This window comes from Acipenser ruthenus, chromosome 11, assembly GCF_902713425.1.
Source record: "Acipenser ruthenus chromosome 11, fAciRut3.2 maternal haplotype, whole genome shotgun sequence".
Classification (NCBI taxonomy): domain Eukaryota; kingdom Metazoa; phylum Chordata; class Actinopteri; order Acipenseriformes; family Acipenseridae; genus Acipenser; species Acipenser ruthenus.
Window position 1 is genome coordinate 41,121,352 of NC_081199.1, and position 17,610 is coordinate 41,138,961.

General features: G+C 37.3%; 1 protein-coding gene across 1 annotated transcript in view; it reads left to right on the forward strand.

Annotated features, from left to right (window-relative positions):
* The window catches only part of col6a3 (collagen, type VI, alpha 3), a 104,923-nt gene that overhangs the window by 21,975 nt on the left and 65,338 nt on the right, over nucleotides 1–17,610 (forward strand). Inside the window, 7 exon segments of the mRNA XM_059033997.1 lie at nucleotides 408–1,001; nucleotides 1,557–2,156; nucleotides 12,174–12,773; nucleotides 13,010–13,609; nucleotides 13,846–14,445; nucleotides 15,383–15,994; nucleotides 16,232–16,831. Coding sequence (XP_058889980.1) covers nucleotides 408–1,001; nucleotides 1,557–2,156; nucleotides 12,174–12,773; nucleotides 13,010–13,609; nucleotides 13,846–14,445; nucleotides 15,383–15,994; nucleotides 16,232–16,831 — 4,206 coding nt within the window.

Here is a 17,610-nt window from a genome sequence, read left to right on the forward strand (position 1 = left end):
ACGTGCTATTATAAAGTGTATATGTTAACTAAATCACCATTGGCACATGTATTTGACAGGATGCTACTCTTGTTTGATTTTTTAAATCATGTACATCTCCATGAGTACATTAAACAGTAAACTTGACTAGTATTTACAACCTTTCTTGGGCTGTGGTAAAATGTGCATGTATGCATTAATATTCTGAGATTTATAGCATTTTTTTTAAAAGGCAGCAATGAATCTTGAAGCTGTTTTATCTCTGATGCACACTTTGAAATGGACATGTGATTTATTGTATAATGGATATGTGATTTATTGTATATATTTAATGGATGTGTGATGTATTGTATATATTTATTTTGTTTGCCTGCTGGATACATTTCCTAAATAGATCTGATTAACATTTGTTTTAATGTTATTTATAGTTGAAAGAGATTCTGCCCAAAGGGATGTTGTGTTTCTGCTTGATGGGTCTGATGACACTAGAAATGGATTCCCAGCAATCCGTGATTTTGTTCGAAGAGTAGTGGAGAACATGGATGTGCAGGAAAACAAAGATCAAGTCGCTGTGGTGCAGTACAGTAATGATGCAGCAGCAGCTTTCTACCTGAATACATATTCAACCAAGGAAGATGTCCTTAATACCATCAGAGGCCTGACACATAAAGGTGGAAGACCCCTCAACACTGGGGCAGCTCTCCAGTTTGTTGTGGACAATGTCTTTACTGCTTCTTCTGGTAGCAGACGTCTTGAGGGTGTGCCCCAGATTTTAATTCTGCTGACTGGTGGAAGGTCCAGAGATGATGTAAGGGGTCCAGTAACTGCTGTAAAAGGGCTTGGGATTGTTCCTTTTGGTATTGGAACAAGAAACGCAGATACTCTCGAATTACAAGCAATCTCTTACGACCCTAGTTACGCTTTGTTTGTCACTGGTTTTGGTGACCTTTTAAACATCCAGCAGCAGCTTTTATTATCTGTGAAAAGAGTTACTCAACCAAGAGAACCACCAACAGTCTTAGGTAAGGATGTGTGCTTTAATGAACTGGGTAGATATTGAAGGTCTGGAATACTTCAAAGTTAATAAGTAAAGAATTACGAAAAGAATTAGATCCTTTATCTGTAGTAGAATTTGCATTTTTCTGTGGTTCTGTACCGCTGTACCAGCATCAAGTTTCATTTCTAGAAAAATTATAGTTTAGTTTTTGAAAGCAAAATTCTACAGTTGGTTGACGCTACTGTATTTCATTGTAATATACAGTAAATGGTTGTGACTGCAATCTCTTACTAACACTTGACATTTACTACTTTTGATAAAACATTGTATTTTATCATAGCTGTACACTTTCATATAGACTTAAAATAATTAAAAGTAAGATTATTATGATTATTATTATTATTATTATTATTATTATTACTATTATTATTATTTGTAGTAGTAGTCGTAATAGTAGCATTAGTATTATTATTATTATTATTATTAATACTACTACTACTAATACTACTACTAATAAATTATACTAGTTATACTTATATATCTGTCTTGTAAAAAACACCTGTTTTAATATACTTAATAGTTGAATCAGGAACTGCCCAAAGAGATGTTGTGTTTCTGCTTGATGGTTCTGATGCCACTAGAAATGGATTTCCAGCAATCCGCGAGTTTGTTCGAAGAGTAGTGGAGAACATGGATGTGCAGGAAAACAAAGATCAAGTCGCTGTGGTGCAGTACAGTAATGATGCAGCAGCAGCTTTCTACCTGAATACATATTCAACCAAGGATGATGTCCTTAATACCATCAGAGGCCTGACACATAAAGGTGGAAGACCCCTCAACACTGGAGCAGCTCTCCAGTTTATTAAGGACAATGTCATTACTGCTTCTTCTGGTAGCAGACGTCTTGAAGGTGTTCCACAGGTTTTAATTCTGCTGACTGGTGCAAGGTCCAGAGATGATGTTAGAAGTCCAGCCAGTGCTCTGAAAGAGCTTGGAGTTGTGTCTTTTGTTGTTGGAATGAGGAATGCAGATACTCTTGAGTTGCAAACAATTTCATACAATCCTAGCTCTGCTTTGTCTGTCACTGATTTTGATGAACTTCCAAACATTCAGCAGCAGCTTTTATCATCTGTGACAAAAGTTACCCGACAGAGAATGCCAGAATCACCAACAGTCTTAGGTAAGGATAAGTGTACTGCTACTGTATCTGCTAAAGTTTAGCTTTTTGTTCTCATGACTATTAAATACTGGACATGTAATATACAATGTACTTAAGGTTCTTCAAATGTTATATATTTTTTGCAATAGATGGTTGGAAAAATAGGTACTCTTTAGTTTCAATTTATAAAAGAAACAGATGGAAATGTTCTTAAATTTCTTACATTTTATGTTTTGCACTGCTTTGCTTAATGTAGAAGTAAATGCTTCATGCATTCACTTCTAGTAGTTTAATTACTTTCCTCTCAGAAATTTGTTTTATTTTGTACATGCACACTCTCATCATATAGACACTATATATATATATATATATATATATATATATATATATATATATATATATATATATATATATATATATACACACACACACAGACACACACACACACATACCAAGACCTAAGTATGATTTTTGTTTTTTTATATGTATCTTTAATATGTGCCCTAGTTGAAACTGACACAGTGAGGAGGGACGTTGTGTTTCTACTTGATGGTTCTGATGATGCTAGAAATAGATTCCCAGCAATCCGTGAATTTGTTGAAAGTGTAGTACAGAACCTTGATGTGGAGGAAAACAAAGATCGAGTTGCTGTGGTCCAGTACAGCAATGATGCAGAAGCAAATTTCTACTTGAATACTTACAAAACCAAGGAAAGTGTACTCGGTGCAATAAGAAGCCTAAAACATAAAGGTGGAAGGCCCTACTATACTGGAGCAGCTCTCCAGTTCATTAAGAACAATGTCTTTACTCCTTCTGCTGGTAGCAGACGTCTTGAGGGTGTTCAACAGATTTTAATTCTACTAGCTGGAGGAAGGTCGAGAGATGCTGTTAGGGGTCCAGCATCGGCTCTAAAAAGAATTGGTGTTGTGACATATTGCATTGGAACAAAGAATGCCAATATTCTTGAGCTACAAAATATTACACACAATCCTAGTTATGCTTTATCTGTCCCTGATTTTGGTGACCTTCCAAACATTCAGCAACAACTTGTGACAAGAATTTCTCAACACAGAAGATCAGAATCACCAACAGTTGTAGGTAAGGATTTAGATTGTAGGGTCAAAGTCTTCATATAGAAGAAGAAAAATAACCAGAGAAAAAATACATGATAATATTTAAATTCCAGTATAATATTTTCCAGGTTTGGAAATTGCAAAAACCTTGTAATGCATCATTGGTTTAAGTGTATTAAGATCTCTAAGAGTGTGAATTTTCTTGACTTACCTAATACTTCAACAGTATTTTTAATTAATTAATTATTTAAAGTGTTTTACCAGGATAAATCCTTTGAGATGATAAGCCTACTCATGTACAAGCGTATCCTGGGTTTTCTTTAAGTTACTGTACTCTCATTGACATATTTTAATATACTTTATAGTTGAAACTGAAACCAGCAAAATGGACGTAGTGTTTCTGCTCGATGGTTCTGATGACAATAGGAATGGATTCCCAGCAATCCGTAAATTTGTTGAAAGAATAGTGGAGAACCTTGATGTGGAAGAAAACAAAGACCGAGTTGCTGTGGTCCAGTACAGTAACGATGCAGCAGCAACTTTTTACCTGAGTGCATATTCAGTCAAGGATGATGTCCTGAATGCCATCAGAGGCCTGAGACATAAAGGTGGAAGACCCCTCAACACTGGAGCAGCTCTCCAGTTTGTTATGGACAATGTCTTTATTGCTTCTTCTGGCAGCAGACGTCTTGAGGGTGTTCCACAGATATTAATTCTGCTGACTGGTGGAAGGTCCAGGGATGATATTAGGGGTCCAGCATCCACTTTAAAAAGACTCAGAGTGGTACCTTTTGGCATTGGAACAAGTAATGCAGATACTCTTGAGCTGCAAACAATTTCATATGATCCAAGCTACGCTTTATATATCTCTGACTTTCGTGACCTTCCAAGTATCCGACAGCAGCTGTTGTCATCAGTGACCAGAGTTGTTAAGCAGAGGTGGACAGAATCACCAACACTGCTAGGTAAGAAAAGGTTTACTTGAAAGCATCAAAGATAGAAACTTTTTTTCAAGTTTCTTTAATTTGGAAAGTGGAGATATAAAAAAAAACAAATGGTATGTTACAATTAGCTTTCTACATTTTCTAAGTATAATCAACAGTTAACTTCAACGTATTGATATTGTCTTGTTTTTTTAAATTATATATACAAGGCATGACGGTCCTATCATTGATTACATGGAAGTGGGATTGTACAGTAAAGTATAACATGCAGAAATCTTCCAAATGATCTTGCTTAGCTGCATTTCTAGAACAATTGCGTGTTCATTCTGATAATAGTTATGTTACTATTATCTTTCAAAAGCACTACAAGTTGCTACAATTGAATATGAGTTTTTTTTTTGGTTCATCTATTTTTAAGTCACAAAACATAAATCTTACAAATAACTTCTATTTTAATATGCTCCATACAGTGGTTGACACTGAAGACATAAAAAGGGATGTTGTGTTTCTTCTTGATGGTTCTGATGACACTGTAAATGGATTCCCAACAATCCGTGACTTTGTTCGAAGAGTAGTGGAGAACTTTGATGTGGAGGAAAGCAAAGACAGGGTTGCTGTGGTTCAGTACAGTAATGATCCAGAAGCAAATTTCTACCTTAATACGTATTCGACCAAGGATGATGTTCTTAGTAGCATAAGAGAACTGAGACATAAAGGTGGAAGACCCCTCAACACTGGAGCAGCTCTCCAGTTTGTTAAGGACAATGTCTTTACTCCTTCTTCTGGTAGCAGACATCTTGAGGGCGTTCCCCAAATTTTGATACTGCTAAGTGGTGGAAGGTCAAGAGATGATATTAGGGGTCCAGCAACTGCATTAAAAGGACTTGGAGTTCTCCGTTTTGCCATTGGAACAAGTAATGCAGATACCCTGGAGCTACAAACAATTTCTTATGATCCTAGTTATGCTTTGTACATCCATGACTTTGATGACCTTCCAAATATCCAACAGCAACTGATGTCCTTTGTGACTAGACAGAGAATGTCAGAATCACCAACAGTAATCGGTAAGCAAAAGGGTACTTCATTGCAACAAGAATGGAGACAGTTATGTCAGGATGGCATTACTTTGGAAAGTTGATTAGAGTAAGGCATTAACAAATTGTGTTGATTTGTCTAAAAACATGATAAGCCCCGCTTAGCCAATTAAAACATCCCAATATAGGCAAATGGGACTACTGTATGTATAATCAAAGTTCACTTGTTTGCACCTATGTTCAGCTAGATTTGCTGACTCCAGAACTATAAACACGTAATTATAAATTCTGAGGTAAAGCTACAAATACACTCAGTCAGATAAGCATGTTTATGTAATCATTTCTTAAGCGTAACAAAAATGAAATATGCCTTGTTAATGTCTGATAGATCAAACAGGCGCTGTACAAAGGGATGTTGTGTTTCTGCTTGACGTTTCTGAAGACACTAGAAATGAATTTCCAGCAATTCTTGAATTTGTTCAAACAATAATGAATAAACTTGATGTAGAGGAAAATAAAGACAGGGTTGCTGTGGTCCAGTACAGTAACGAGTCTACAGCTAATTTCTATCTAAATACATACTCAACCAAGGAGGCTGCCCTTAATACCATCAGAGGCCTGAGACATAAAGGTGGAAGACCCCTCAACACTGGGGCAGCTCTCCAGTTTGTTATGGACAATGTCTTTACTGCTTCTTCTGGTAGCAGACGTCTTGAGGGTGTGCCCCAGGTTTTAATTCTGCTGACTGGTGGAAGGTCCATAGATGATGTTAGAGGTCCAGCAACTGCTTTAAAAGCACATGGTGTTGTGTCTTTTGTTATTGGAATGGGGAATGCAGATACCAGTCAGATGCAAATTATTTCATACAAGCCGAGTTATGCTTTGTCTGTCCCTGATTTTGGTGATCTTCCAAATATACAGCAGGGACTTTTAACCTCTATGACAAGTGTTATTCGACAGAGGCCAGAATTAACAATGGTAATAGGTAAGGAAAAGTATAGTGAAATGCTTACTTTACTGGAAAGTTAAGTTCTAACGGCTGGTTTCACAGGCAGCCTCACCTTACATTTCTAGCTTTCTAACTTTCTTTGTATAACTTGTTTTCAGTTCATGGATGATAGTTCTTTTGATTCATATATGATTTAATTTATTTCATAGTTGACACTGACACTGCACAAAGGGATGTTGTGTTTCTGCTTGATGGTTCTGATGACACTAGAAATGGATTTCCAGCAATCCGTGATTTTGTTCAAAGAGTAGTGGAGAACATGGATGTGCAGGAAAACAAAGATCAAGTTGCTGTGGTGCAGTACAGTAATGACCCAGAAGCAAATTTCTACCTGAATACATACTCAACCAAGGAAGATGTCCTTAATACAATCCGAGGCCTGACACATAAAGGTGGAAGACCCCTCAACACTGGGGCAGCTCTCCAGTTTGTTATAGACAATGTCTTTACTGCTTCTTCTGGTAGCAGACGTCTTGAGGGTGTGCCCCAGGTTTTAATTCTGCTGACTGGTGGAAGGTCCAGAGATGATGTTGCGGGCCCAGCAACTACCCTGAAAGGTCTTGGAGTTGTGCTTTTTGATATTGGAACACAAAGCGTAGATGCGAGTGAGCTGCAAACAATTGCATCCATTCCTACTAATGCCTTGTCTGTCTCTGATTTTGATGACCTTCCAAACATCGTGCAGCTGCTTTTATCCTCACTAACTAGAATGGCTGGAGAACAAAGGCAAGAATATCCAGCAGTCATAGGTATGGAAATATGTTCTCCACTTCTTTATATGTGGAGTGAAGGTGTTTTTATTTTATTTAGATTGAATTGTATTCATTTGAAGGTATTCATTTATCGGAGCTCAGTCATTTAAATACCAGCAGTACGAGCACTGTAGTGACATGCCCTGTTTAGAAAAGCATAACCACTCATACATTTGTATTTTTATAGTATGCAATTAGGCTTGTAATACTTTTGACTGCTTAAAATGTCTTCAGTGACATGTTTTGTGTGAGAGAGGCATTAACATTTTTTTGATATGGTTTATAGTTGAAACAGAATCTGTGGAAAGGGATGTTGTATTTTTGCTTGACGGTTCGGATGATACTAGGAATGGATTTTCAGCAATTCGTGATTTTGTTCAAAGTGTGGTGGAGAACATGGATGTGCAGGAAAACAAAGATCAAGTCGCTGTGGTGCAGTACAGTAATGACCCAGAAGCAAATTTCTACCTGAATACATATTCAACCAAGGAAGATGTCCTTAATACAATCCAAGGTCTGACACATAAAGGTGGAAGACCACTCAACACTGGAGCAGCTCTCCAGTTTGTTATGGACAATGTCTTTACTGCTTCTTCTGGTAGCAGACGTCTTGAGGGTGTGCCCCAGGTTTTAATTCTGCTGACTGGTGGAAGGTCCAGAGATGATGTTGGGGCTTCAGCAACTGCTCTAAAAGGGCTTGGAGTAGTGTCTTTTGGTATTGGAACGAGAAATGCAGATACCAATGAGATGTTATCTATTTCATATGATCCTAGTTTTGCTCTCTCTGTGACTGACTTTGGTGAGCTTCCAACCATTCAGCAAGATGTTTTATCCACTTTAAGAAGAGTTGTTAGAGAGATGGGGCTTGAATCGCCAACAGTTATTGGTAAGAAACAGTTGTTTAAAATTATACAAGGATTGTCAACATTCAGTTTTAAATTAGAAGTGTCCTACTAGCAACATTGCAATTTACCTATGTATAACTGCAAATTAATCACTTGGTACTCCCAGAACATACAGTTATTTGATATATTAAACACACCAAACTATGTCTTACTTGACAGTAAGAGCTGACAATTCCAAGTACACAAATATTTACAACTGTCATAACTATTTTTTCTTTTTTTTTTTGGATTTTGGTTTTGTTTATGAATGACACAATAACATGTGTTTGATATGCTGGTAAATAATTTTGTATGTGTGGCATAGTAATGTACGGAACGTTACTATCTCATGCTCACAAGATAGTACATCGTGTGCACGAGATAGTAGCCTCCCTTTTTAATTTACACCATGTCCCTTTAGGGGTTCTGTAATAATGAGATCATTGAAAGGAGACAAATAATATGTTACTCAAGCATTTTCAACCAATCAATCCATGAACTTTATAGGTCTTTCTTATACATTTATGACAGTGACTCTTCTGAACTTCTAAAGGATATTTATTAACGGTTTCAGAGAACTTTTGAATCCTCAGCAACCCACTGGTGACTACACATGTTGTTTGAAGTGAATCCACCCACTAGGCTAGCTATCTGATTGATTATTAATGACCACATGAATATATTCATAAATGTTTGCATATTTATATATATATGCCTTGTTTAAAAATGTACACTGATTCAAATGGCGTCATTACGAGGAGAATGGTACATTTCCATACAATCCATTCAACCATTTCAACGCTTAATATGTACAAGATAATAGCGTAATATAATCATGAATAACAGGATCTCCCAGATACTTGTAACTGTTAACTAGGGATTTCAACAAGTAAACAAAACGCTGGGGTAAATCACATACAAAAAAATTAAAAAATAAAATAGAAAAACACTTGAAAGCGCTGCCTTTACTTTTTTTTGTTCAAATGCAGCTACCCTAGTGTATTCACAACTATACTGTATGTATTGTGCATCACAGTTCACATGGAAGGAGGGTTCCGAATATAAATGATCCGTCAAGCTGCAAATTTATAATGTGATTTTTGTGTTCAGAAACAAACTCTCAAACATATGGTAATGTTAATTATCTTGCACATTATATTGCTTGTAATACACTATCGTACACAATAGATTAGTATTACGAATATAAATATTTTATGCTTATGTTTTAATGTGTATATGATGCATATAAAGTAAATATATAGTTTAGCTGTCATCGATTTACTTGCTTGCTCGCTCAGCAAGCAAGATCTCATTCGCTGACCTATAGCTACACGTAAATGCTGGGTGAAACAACCAAACAATTTACAGATACTCGTAGATTTATATTTTCAGTGCATTATGCTGCATGTTTTAAAGGAAATAAAGGAAGCGCCTAATCAAAAGTGTTTTTACATCCATATCCAAGATTTCATTGACTTTTTTCAAATTCACGATTTTCACGATTTCCGTGACCACTGTGACCACCTTACTTATGAGTTAACAAAAATAAACTGTGAATGAGCAAAAAAAAATAAAAAAATAACTTGCTAAATACTTTATCAGTTTTTTCAGTTCCAAAAAAAGGTGCTCCTAGTCAATAAGTACGATCCACCTGCCAGATATGGTGTTTAAACATGCAGCCGTTTCTGAGTTATTTTAGCGCAAAAAAAACCTCTTTGTGATTCTGTAACTTAAAAACTACCACATGGATTTTCATGAAACTTGGATGAACAAATTATCCATCACATGTACACAGGGCATATGAAATGCCATCCCGATCCGTTGTGAAACGGCCGAGTAAACCCGTTAAAATCGAGTTTAAACAAGGCTCTGCCAGCTGTCGCACCGTCATAATGTACATTTTTGAGTCTTGACATACTCTTGACAGCCTTGTAGTGTAATGGAAATATCGGATTGTACTTTTGTAATCTTTTATTTTGATGGTGCTTTTAGAAATTCATTTTTATCTACTGTATAGAAACAAATACACAAGTTGGTGGTTTGTTTTGAGATGATGCAGATACTTTTAAGACTTATAGGTTGTTTATTACCAGAATATATTTGCTACTAAATATGGACATGATGATTACAAGGATGGGTGTTTTTTCAGTATTGCGTTCTATTTACATGGTAACACAGAATATGCATGCTGTTTATCAGAGCTAAAAACACTACTTTTTTAAATTGCATATTGATTACTGTATGTTATTGGACCTCAGATGTTCAACTGTATGATCCATTTCTCAATGTAAAATATTAGGCTTTCCTAACACCTTTATTTAATATATTCCATAGTTGAAAGTGAAACTGTCGAAAAAGATGTTGTCTTTCTGCTTGATGGTACTGATGACACGAGAAATGGATTCCTAGAAATTCGAGAATTTGTTGAAAAAGTAGTGGAGAAACTTGGTATGGAGGAAAACAACAATCGAGTCGCTGTGGTGCAGTACAGTAATGATGCAAATGCAAATTTCTACCTGAATACATATTCGACCAAGGAAGATGTCCTTAATGCCATCAAAGGCCTGAGACATAAAGGTGGAAGACCCCTCAACACTGGAGCAGCTCTCCAGTTTGTTAAGGACAATGTCTTTACTGCTTCTTCTGGTAGCAGACGTCTTGAGGGTGTGCCCCAGGTTTTAATTCTGGTGACTGGTGGAAGGTCCAGAGATGATGTTAGGGCCCCCGCAAGTGCTTTAAAAGAAGATGGTATTGTGCCTTTTGTTGTTGGAACAAGGAGTACTGATACCAATGAGTTGCAAACAATTTCTTATGATCCTTTGTTTGCTTTCTCTGTCACTGAGTTTGGTGAGCTACCAACAGTCCAACAAGAGCTTTTATCTTCTCTGAAAAGAGTTGTCAGAGTGAGAAGGCCTGAATCACCAACAATTATAGGTAACTAACAGTTTATTAATATTATGAGGTCAACAAATGCACAATTATAAAAATAATACGTTCCTGGGGAAAATCCCAGTTTTTTATGTTTGATTTCTGTCTGAACACATTTTTGTTTTTGGTAACAGTAGCTCATATAGGTAGCATGAATAATGTATGTCTTTTGCTGAACATGGGTCCCATTCAAATTTAAACCACCACCACCAAGGCATTAATCATATGAAGGCTGTGTGGTCCAGTGGTTAAAGAAAAGGGCTTGAACCAGGAGGTGCCCAGTTCAAATCCCACCTCAGCCACTGACTCATTGTGTGACCCTGAGCAAGTCACTTAACCTACTTGTGCCCTGTCGTTCGGGTGAGACGTCATTGTAAGTGACTCTGCAGCTGATTCATAGTTCACACACCCTAGTCTCTGTAAGTCGCCTTGGATAAAGGCGTCTGCTAAATAAACAAATAATAATAATAATAATAATAATATAACTTGTTACTGGTTAACACAGGAGGCTTTGCAGAGTTATAGTAATTTAACCACCAGTATGAGTTGGAGTAATAACGTGTTTGTTTAACATGTCTACAGTCACAAGCTCTTGAATCTAATTGCCAAATTTCCTATGTTTCCTGTTTCTCTTCTTATAAACAACCGGAATGGTATATACATTCCATAATATACCTGTACTATTGAACTCCCAACTGACTGGTCAAGATTCATGTCATTTGTTCTTGTCAGCTATTGGAGGCTGTATTAATGATTATTTAATTGTAGTCTACCTTTTCTGTGACTTTGTTAATCACTGTTTCCTTTGCGCTCATACAGTGAATCAGGCTAGTATTCAGCAACAATTTATTGTAGCAGTGATCTTCTAGAGTTGCATTTCAGTTACAGATACATGATCACAGTTTAGAAAAGTATGTTAAACTAACTTATAGGAAATAACTTTACCCTTTTCCCAATTTAGTAAAGTTTTCTTTTTAGGTTGGTATTTAATGCATGCAGAGTAAGCATGATTCTGGGTTAAATGTGAATAGTACTTAGAAATTGGAATTCAGATTTTACTGAAAACATTAACAAGCACAATAGTCTTGAACTTGTGATATGTTAACTGAATTCTGTATTCTAAGTTTCAGTTACAATACTATTCTGGTCATCACATTTACCACCAGCATATCACTTAATAGGAGTGTCCCTGCCAACAATAAATTTATTTAAATACAGTAATGAAACCAAGCAACCATCCAATACATTTGTTCAAGTTAGCAGAGGTGCACGATATGTACTGTACACCATGGTAAATACTGTGTGTGTTTAATTTTTTGAAAATCACTAAAGCAAGGCTCAGGATACAAACTTGTTTTATCTGCAAGTCATGTTTTTTTATATCTTTAACACCTGCATTTATAATAATTTCTAGTTCAAAGAGAAGATGCTCAAAGGGATGTTGTGTTTCTGCTTGATGGTTCTGATGCCACTAGAAATGGATTCCCAGCAATCCGTGATTTTGTTCGAAGAGTAGTGGAGAACATGGATGTGCAGGAAAACAAAGATCAAGTCGCTGTGGTGCAGTACAGTAATGATGCAGCAGCAGCTTTCTACCTGAATACATACTCAACCAAGGATGATGTCCTTAATACCATCAGAGGCCTGACCCATAAAGGTGGAAGACCCCTCAACACTGGGGCAGCTCTCCAGTTTGTTATGGACAATGTCTTTACTGCTTCTTCTGGTAGCAGACGTCTTGAGGGTGTGCCCCAGGTTTTAATTCTGCTGACTGGTGGAAGGTCCAGAGATGATGTTGGAGCTTCAGCAACTGCTCTAAAAGAGCTTGGGGTTGTGCCTTTTGGTATTGGAACAAGAAATGCAGATACTAGGGAGCTGCAAACAATTTCATACAACCCTACTTTTGCTCTTTCTGTTTCTGACTTCTCTGACCTTCCAAACATCCAGCAGCAACTTCTAACCTCCGTGACAAAAGTTGCCAGAGAGAGAACAACAGAGACACCAACAGTCGTAGGTAAGGAGCATTACCAAGCAATTTGGAATATTTGTATTTATTTATTTTTCAACATAAATAACTAACCTTTGGGATCTGATTTGGAATTTGGATTAGTTAGACAAAACTTTTCTCCAGCACTTTGTTTCTTTCCATTGTCTTCCACTCAGGAAACAGTGATGAGTGTCACTTGATGATTATTCTCCATCTGAAATATTTTTTTTTTAATTAACATATTTATTTAATGTTATTTATAGTTGAAAGAGATTCTGCCCAAAGAGATGTTGTGTTTCTGCTTGATGGTTCTGATGCCACTAGAAATGGATTCCCAGCAATCCGTGATTTTGTTCGAAGAGTAGTGGAGAACATGGATGTGCAGGAAAACAAAGATCAAGTCGCTGTGGTGCAGTACAGTAATGATGCAGCAGCAGCTTTCTACCTGAATACATACTCAACCAAGGATGATGTCCTTAATACCATCAGAGGCCTGACCCATAAAGGTGGAAGACCCCTCAACACTGGGGCAGCTCTCCAGTTTGTTATGGACAATGTCTTTACTGCTTCTTCTGGTAGCAGACGTCTTGAGGGTGTGCCCCAGGTTTTAATTCTGCTGACTGGTGGAAGGTCCAGAGATGATGTTGGAGCTTCAGCAACTGCTCTAAAAGAGCTTGGGGTTGTGCCTTTTGGTATTGGAACAAGAAATGCAGATACTAGGGAGCTGCAAACAATTTCATACAACCCTACTTTTGCTCTTTCTGTTTCTGACTTCTCTGACCTTCCAAACATCCAGCAGCAACTTCTAACCTCCGTGACAAAAGTTGCCAGAGAGAGAACAACAGAGACACCAACAGTCGTAGGTAAGGAGCATTACCAAGCAATTTGGAATATTTGTATTTATTTATTTTTCAACATAAATAACTAACCTTTGGGATCTGATTTGGAATTTGGATTAGTTAGACAAAACTTTTCTCCAGCACTTTGTTTCTTTCCATTGTCTTCCACTCAGGAAACAGTGATGAGTGTCACTTGATGATTATTCTCCATCTGAAATATTTTTTTTTTAATTAACATGTTTATTTAATGTTATTTATAGTTGAAAGAGATTCTGCCCAAAGAGATGTTGTGTTTCTGCTTGATGGTTCTGATGCCACTAGAAATGGATTCCCAGCAATCCGTGATTTTGTTCGAAGAGTAGTGGAGAACATGGATGTGCAGGAAAACAAAGATCAAGTCGCTGTGGTGCAGTACAGTAATGATGCAGCAGCAGCTTTCTACCTGAATACATACTCAACCAAGGATGATGTCCTTAATACCATCAGAGGCCTGACCCATAAAGGTGGAAGACCCCTCAACACTGGGGCAGCTCTCCAGTTTGTTATGGACAATGTCTTTACTGCTTCTTCTGGTAGCAGACGTCTTGAGGGTGTGCCCCAGGTTTTAATTCTGCTGACTGGTGGAAGGTCCAGAGATGATGTTGGAGCTTCAGCAACTGCTCTAAAAGAGCTTGGGGTTGTGCCTTTTGGTATTGGAACAAGAAATGCAGATACTAGGGAGCTGCAAACAATTTCATACTACCCTACTTTTGCTCTTTCTGTTTCTGACTTCTCTGACCTTCCAAATATCCAGCAGCAACTTGTATCCTCTGTGACAAAAGTTGCCATAGAGAGAACAACAGGAACACCAACAATCATAGGTAAAGAAAAGGAGATTGAAATTGAAAACAGGAATTTCAATGCTTAGTGCCATTAGCATTTATGCAAGTACTTGTTTGATAAGGGTTTCTGGTATCTGATGCATGTGTACACAAAAGTGAAAAGTGAATGATGAATAATTCACATTACACTGTCATGACACAGCATCGCTGAATATTTATTCAATATGAAAACATTTCTGATCTCACTGGGACTTGATTATTTAGACCAGGCTTTTCTCCAGTACTTTGTTTCTTTCCATTGTCTTCCACTCAGGAAACAATGTGGAATTTTAGATCTTACCACCGACTATCATAACTGCACTACCAGAGCCATCTTTTTGGATTGTTTTCTATGTTTCCTAAGTGACTGGTGTGGCATTTTATATTCAGTTTCTAAGTGAACAGACAAGAGCCACCTCATTTGATCTTGTCTTCTGTTCCAGACTGTACGGAATCTGCCGTCTTGGCATCTTCTCTTTTAGCATTTAAATAGGGCATCTTATGATCAGTATTTTATACATGGGCATAGACCGGTGAAGTATTTCTTAAATACATGGCTGTTGCGTTATAAATCAACATTTTAAATGCATTTTTTTTAGTATAATATATACTGTGCCAGTGTATACATAAGAAAGATGTAATTTTAGTTATTAATACAAACATGTGGTAAAGAATTTGTGTAAACTAAGTACAAGGCAAGTGAATATTTGACTTCATCCCTTTATTTACCATTCTGGCATAGTGCTGCCTCTCTTGTTTATAAATTAAAAGAACACCTTTGTATTTTAATAAAAAAAACAACCTTTAGTTGATATTTATTTGCATTTCATTGTTGTCAGGTTAATTGCACTAGCTAACTTCACGTATGGCATTGATCCTAACTCCACGTGAACGTTTTTCTTCTTATGTTAACCCCTGTGTTTATTATACCTCATAGTTGACAAAGAAGGTGCCCAAAGGGATGTTGTGTTTCTGCTTGACGGGTCTGATGATACTAGGAGTGGATTCCCAGCAATCCGTGATTTTGTTCGAAGAGTAGTGGAGAACATGGATGTGCAGGAAAACAAAGATCAAGTTGCTGTGGTGCAGTACAGTAATGACCCAGAAGCAAATTTCTACCTGAATACATACTCAACCAAGGATGATGTCCTTAATACAATCCGAGGCCTGACACATAAAGGTGGAAGACCCCTCAACACTGGGGCAGCTCTCCAGTTTGTTATGGACAATGTCTTTACTGCTTCTTCTGGTAGCAGACGTCTTGAGGGTGTGCCCCAGGTTTTAATTCTGCTGACTGGTGGAAGGTCCAGAGATGATGTTGGGGCTTCAGCAACTGCTCTAAAAGGGCTTGGGGTTGTGCCTTTTGGTATTGGAACAAGAAATGCAGATACTAGGGAGCTGCAAACAATTTCATACAACCCTACTTTTGTTCTTTCTGTTTCTGACTTCTCTGACCTTCCAAATATCCAGCAGCAACTTGTATCCTCTGTGACAAAAGTTGCCAGAGAGAGAACAACAGAGAGAACAACAGAGACACCAACAGTCGTAGGTAAGGAGCATTACCAAGCAATTTGGAATATTTGTATTTATTTATTTTTCAACATAAATAACTAACCTTTGGGATCTGATTTGGAATTTGGATTAGTTAGACAAAACTTTTCTCCAGCACTTTGTTTCTTTCCATTGTCTTCCACTCAGGAAACAGTGATGAGTGTCACTTGGTGATTATTCTCCATCTGAAATATATATTTTTTTAATTAACATGTTTATTTAATGTCATTTATAGTTGAAAGAGATTCTGCCCAAAGAGATGTTGTGTTTCTGCTTGATGGTTCTGATGCCACTAGAAATGGATTCCCAGCAATCCGTGATTTTGTTCGAAGAGTAGTAGAGAACATGGATGTGCAGGAAAACAAAGATCAAGTCGCTGTGGTGCAGTACAGTAATGATGCAGCAGCAGCTTTCTACCTGAATACATATTCAACCAAGGATGATGTCCTTAATACCATCAGAGGCCTGACCCATAAAGGTGGAAGACCCCTCAACACTGGGGCAGCTCTCCAGTTTGTTATGGACAATGTCTTTACTGCTTCTTCTGGTAGCAGACGTCTTGAGGGTGTGCCCCAGGTTTTAATTCTGCTGACTGGTGGAAGGTCCAGAGATGATGTTGGAGCTTCAGCAACTGCTCTAAAAGAGCTTGGGGTTGTGCCTTTTGGTATTGGAACAAGAAATGCAGATACTAGGGAGCTGCAAACAATTTCATACTACCCTACTTTTGCTCTTTCTGTTTCTGACTTCTCTGACCTTCCAAATATCCAGCAGCAACTTGTATCCTCTGTGACAAAAGTTGCCATAGAGAGAACAACAGGAACACCAACAATCATAGGTAAAGAAAAGGAGATTGAAATTGAAAACAGGAATTTCAATGCTTAGTGCCATTAGCATTTATGCAAGTACTTGTTTGATAAGGGTTTCTGGTATCTGATGCATGTGTACACAAAAGTGAAAAGTGAATGATGAATAATTCACATTACACTGTCATGACACAGCATCGCTGAATATTTATTCAATATGAAAACATTTCTGATCTCACTGGGACTTGATTATTTAGACCAGGCTTTTCTCCAGTACTTTGTTTCTTTCCATTGTCTTCCACTCAGGAAACAATGTGGAATTTTAGATCTTACCACCGACTATCATAACTGCACTACCAGAGCCATCTTTTTGGATTGTTTTCTATGTTTCCTAAGTGACTGGTGTGGCATTTTATATTCAGTTTCTAAGTGAACAGACAAGAGCCACCTCATTTGATCTTGTCTTCTGTTCCAGACTGTACGGAATCTGCCGTCTTGGCATCTTCTCTTTTAGCATTTAAATAGGGCATCTTATGATCAGTATTTTATACATGGGCATAGACCGGTGAAGTATTTCTTAAATACATGGCTGTTGCGTTATAAATCAACATTTTAAATGCATTTTTTTTAGTATAATATATACTGTGCCAGTGTATACATAAGAAAGATGTAATTTTAGTTATTAATACAAACATGTGGTAAAGAATTTGTGTAAACTAAGTACAAGGCAAGTGAATATTTGACTTCATCCCTTTATTTACCATTCTGGCATAGTGCTGCCTCTCTTGTTTATAAATTAAAAGAACACCTT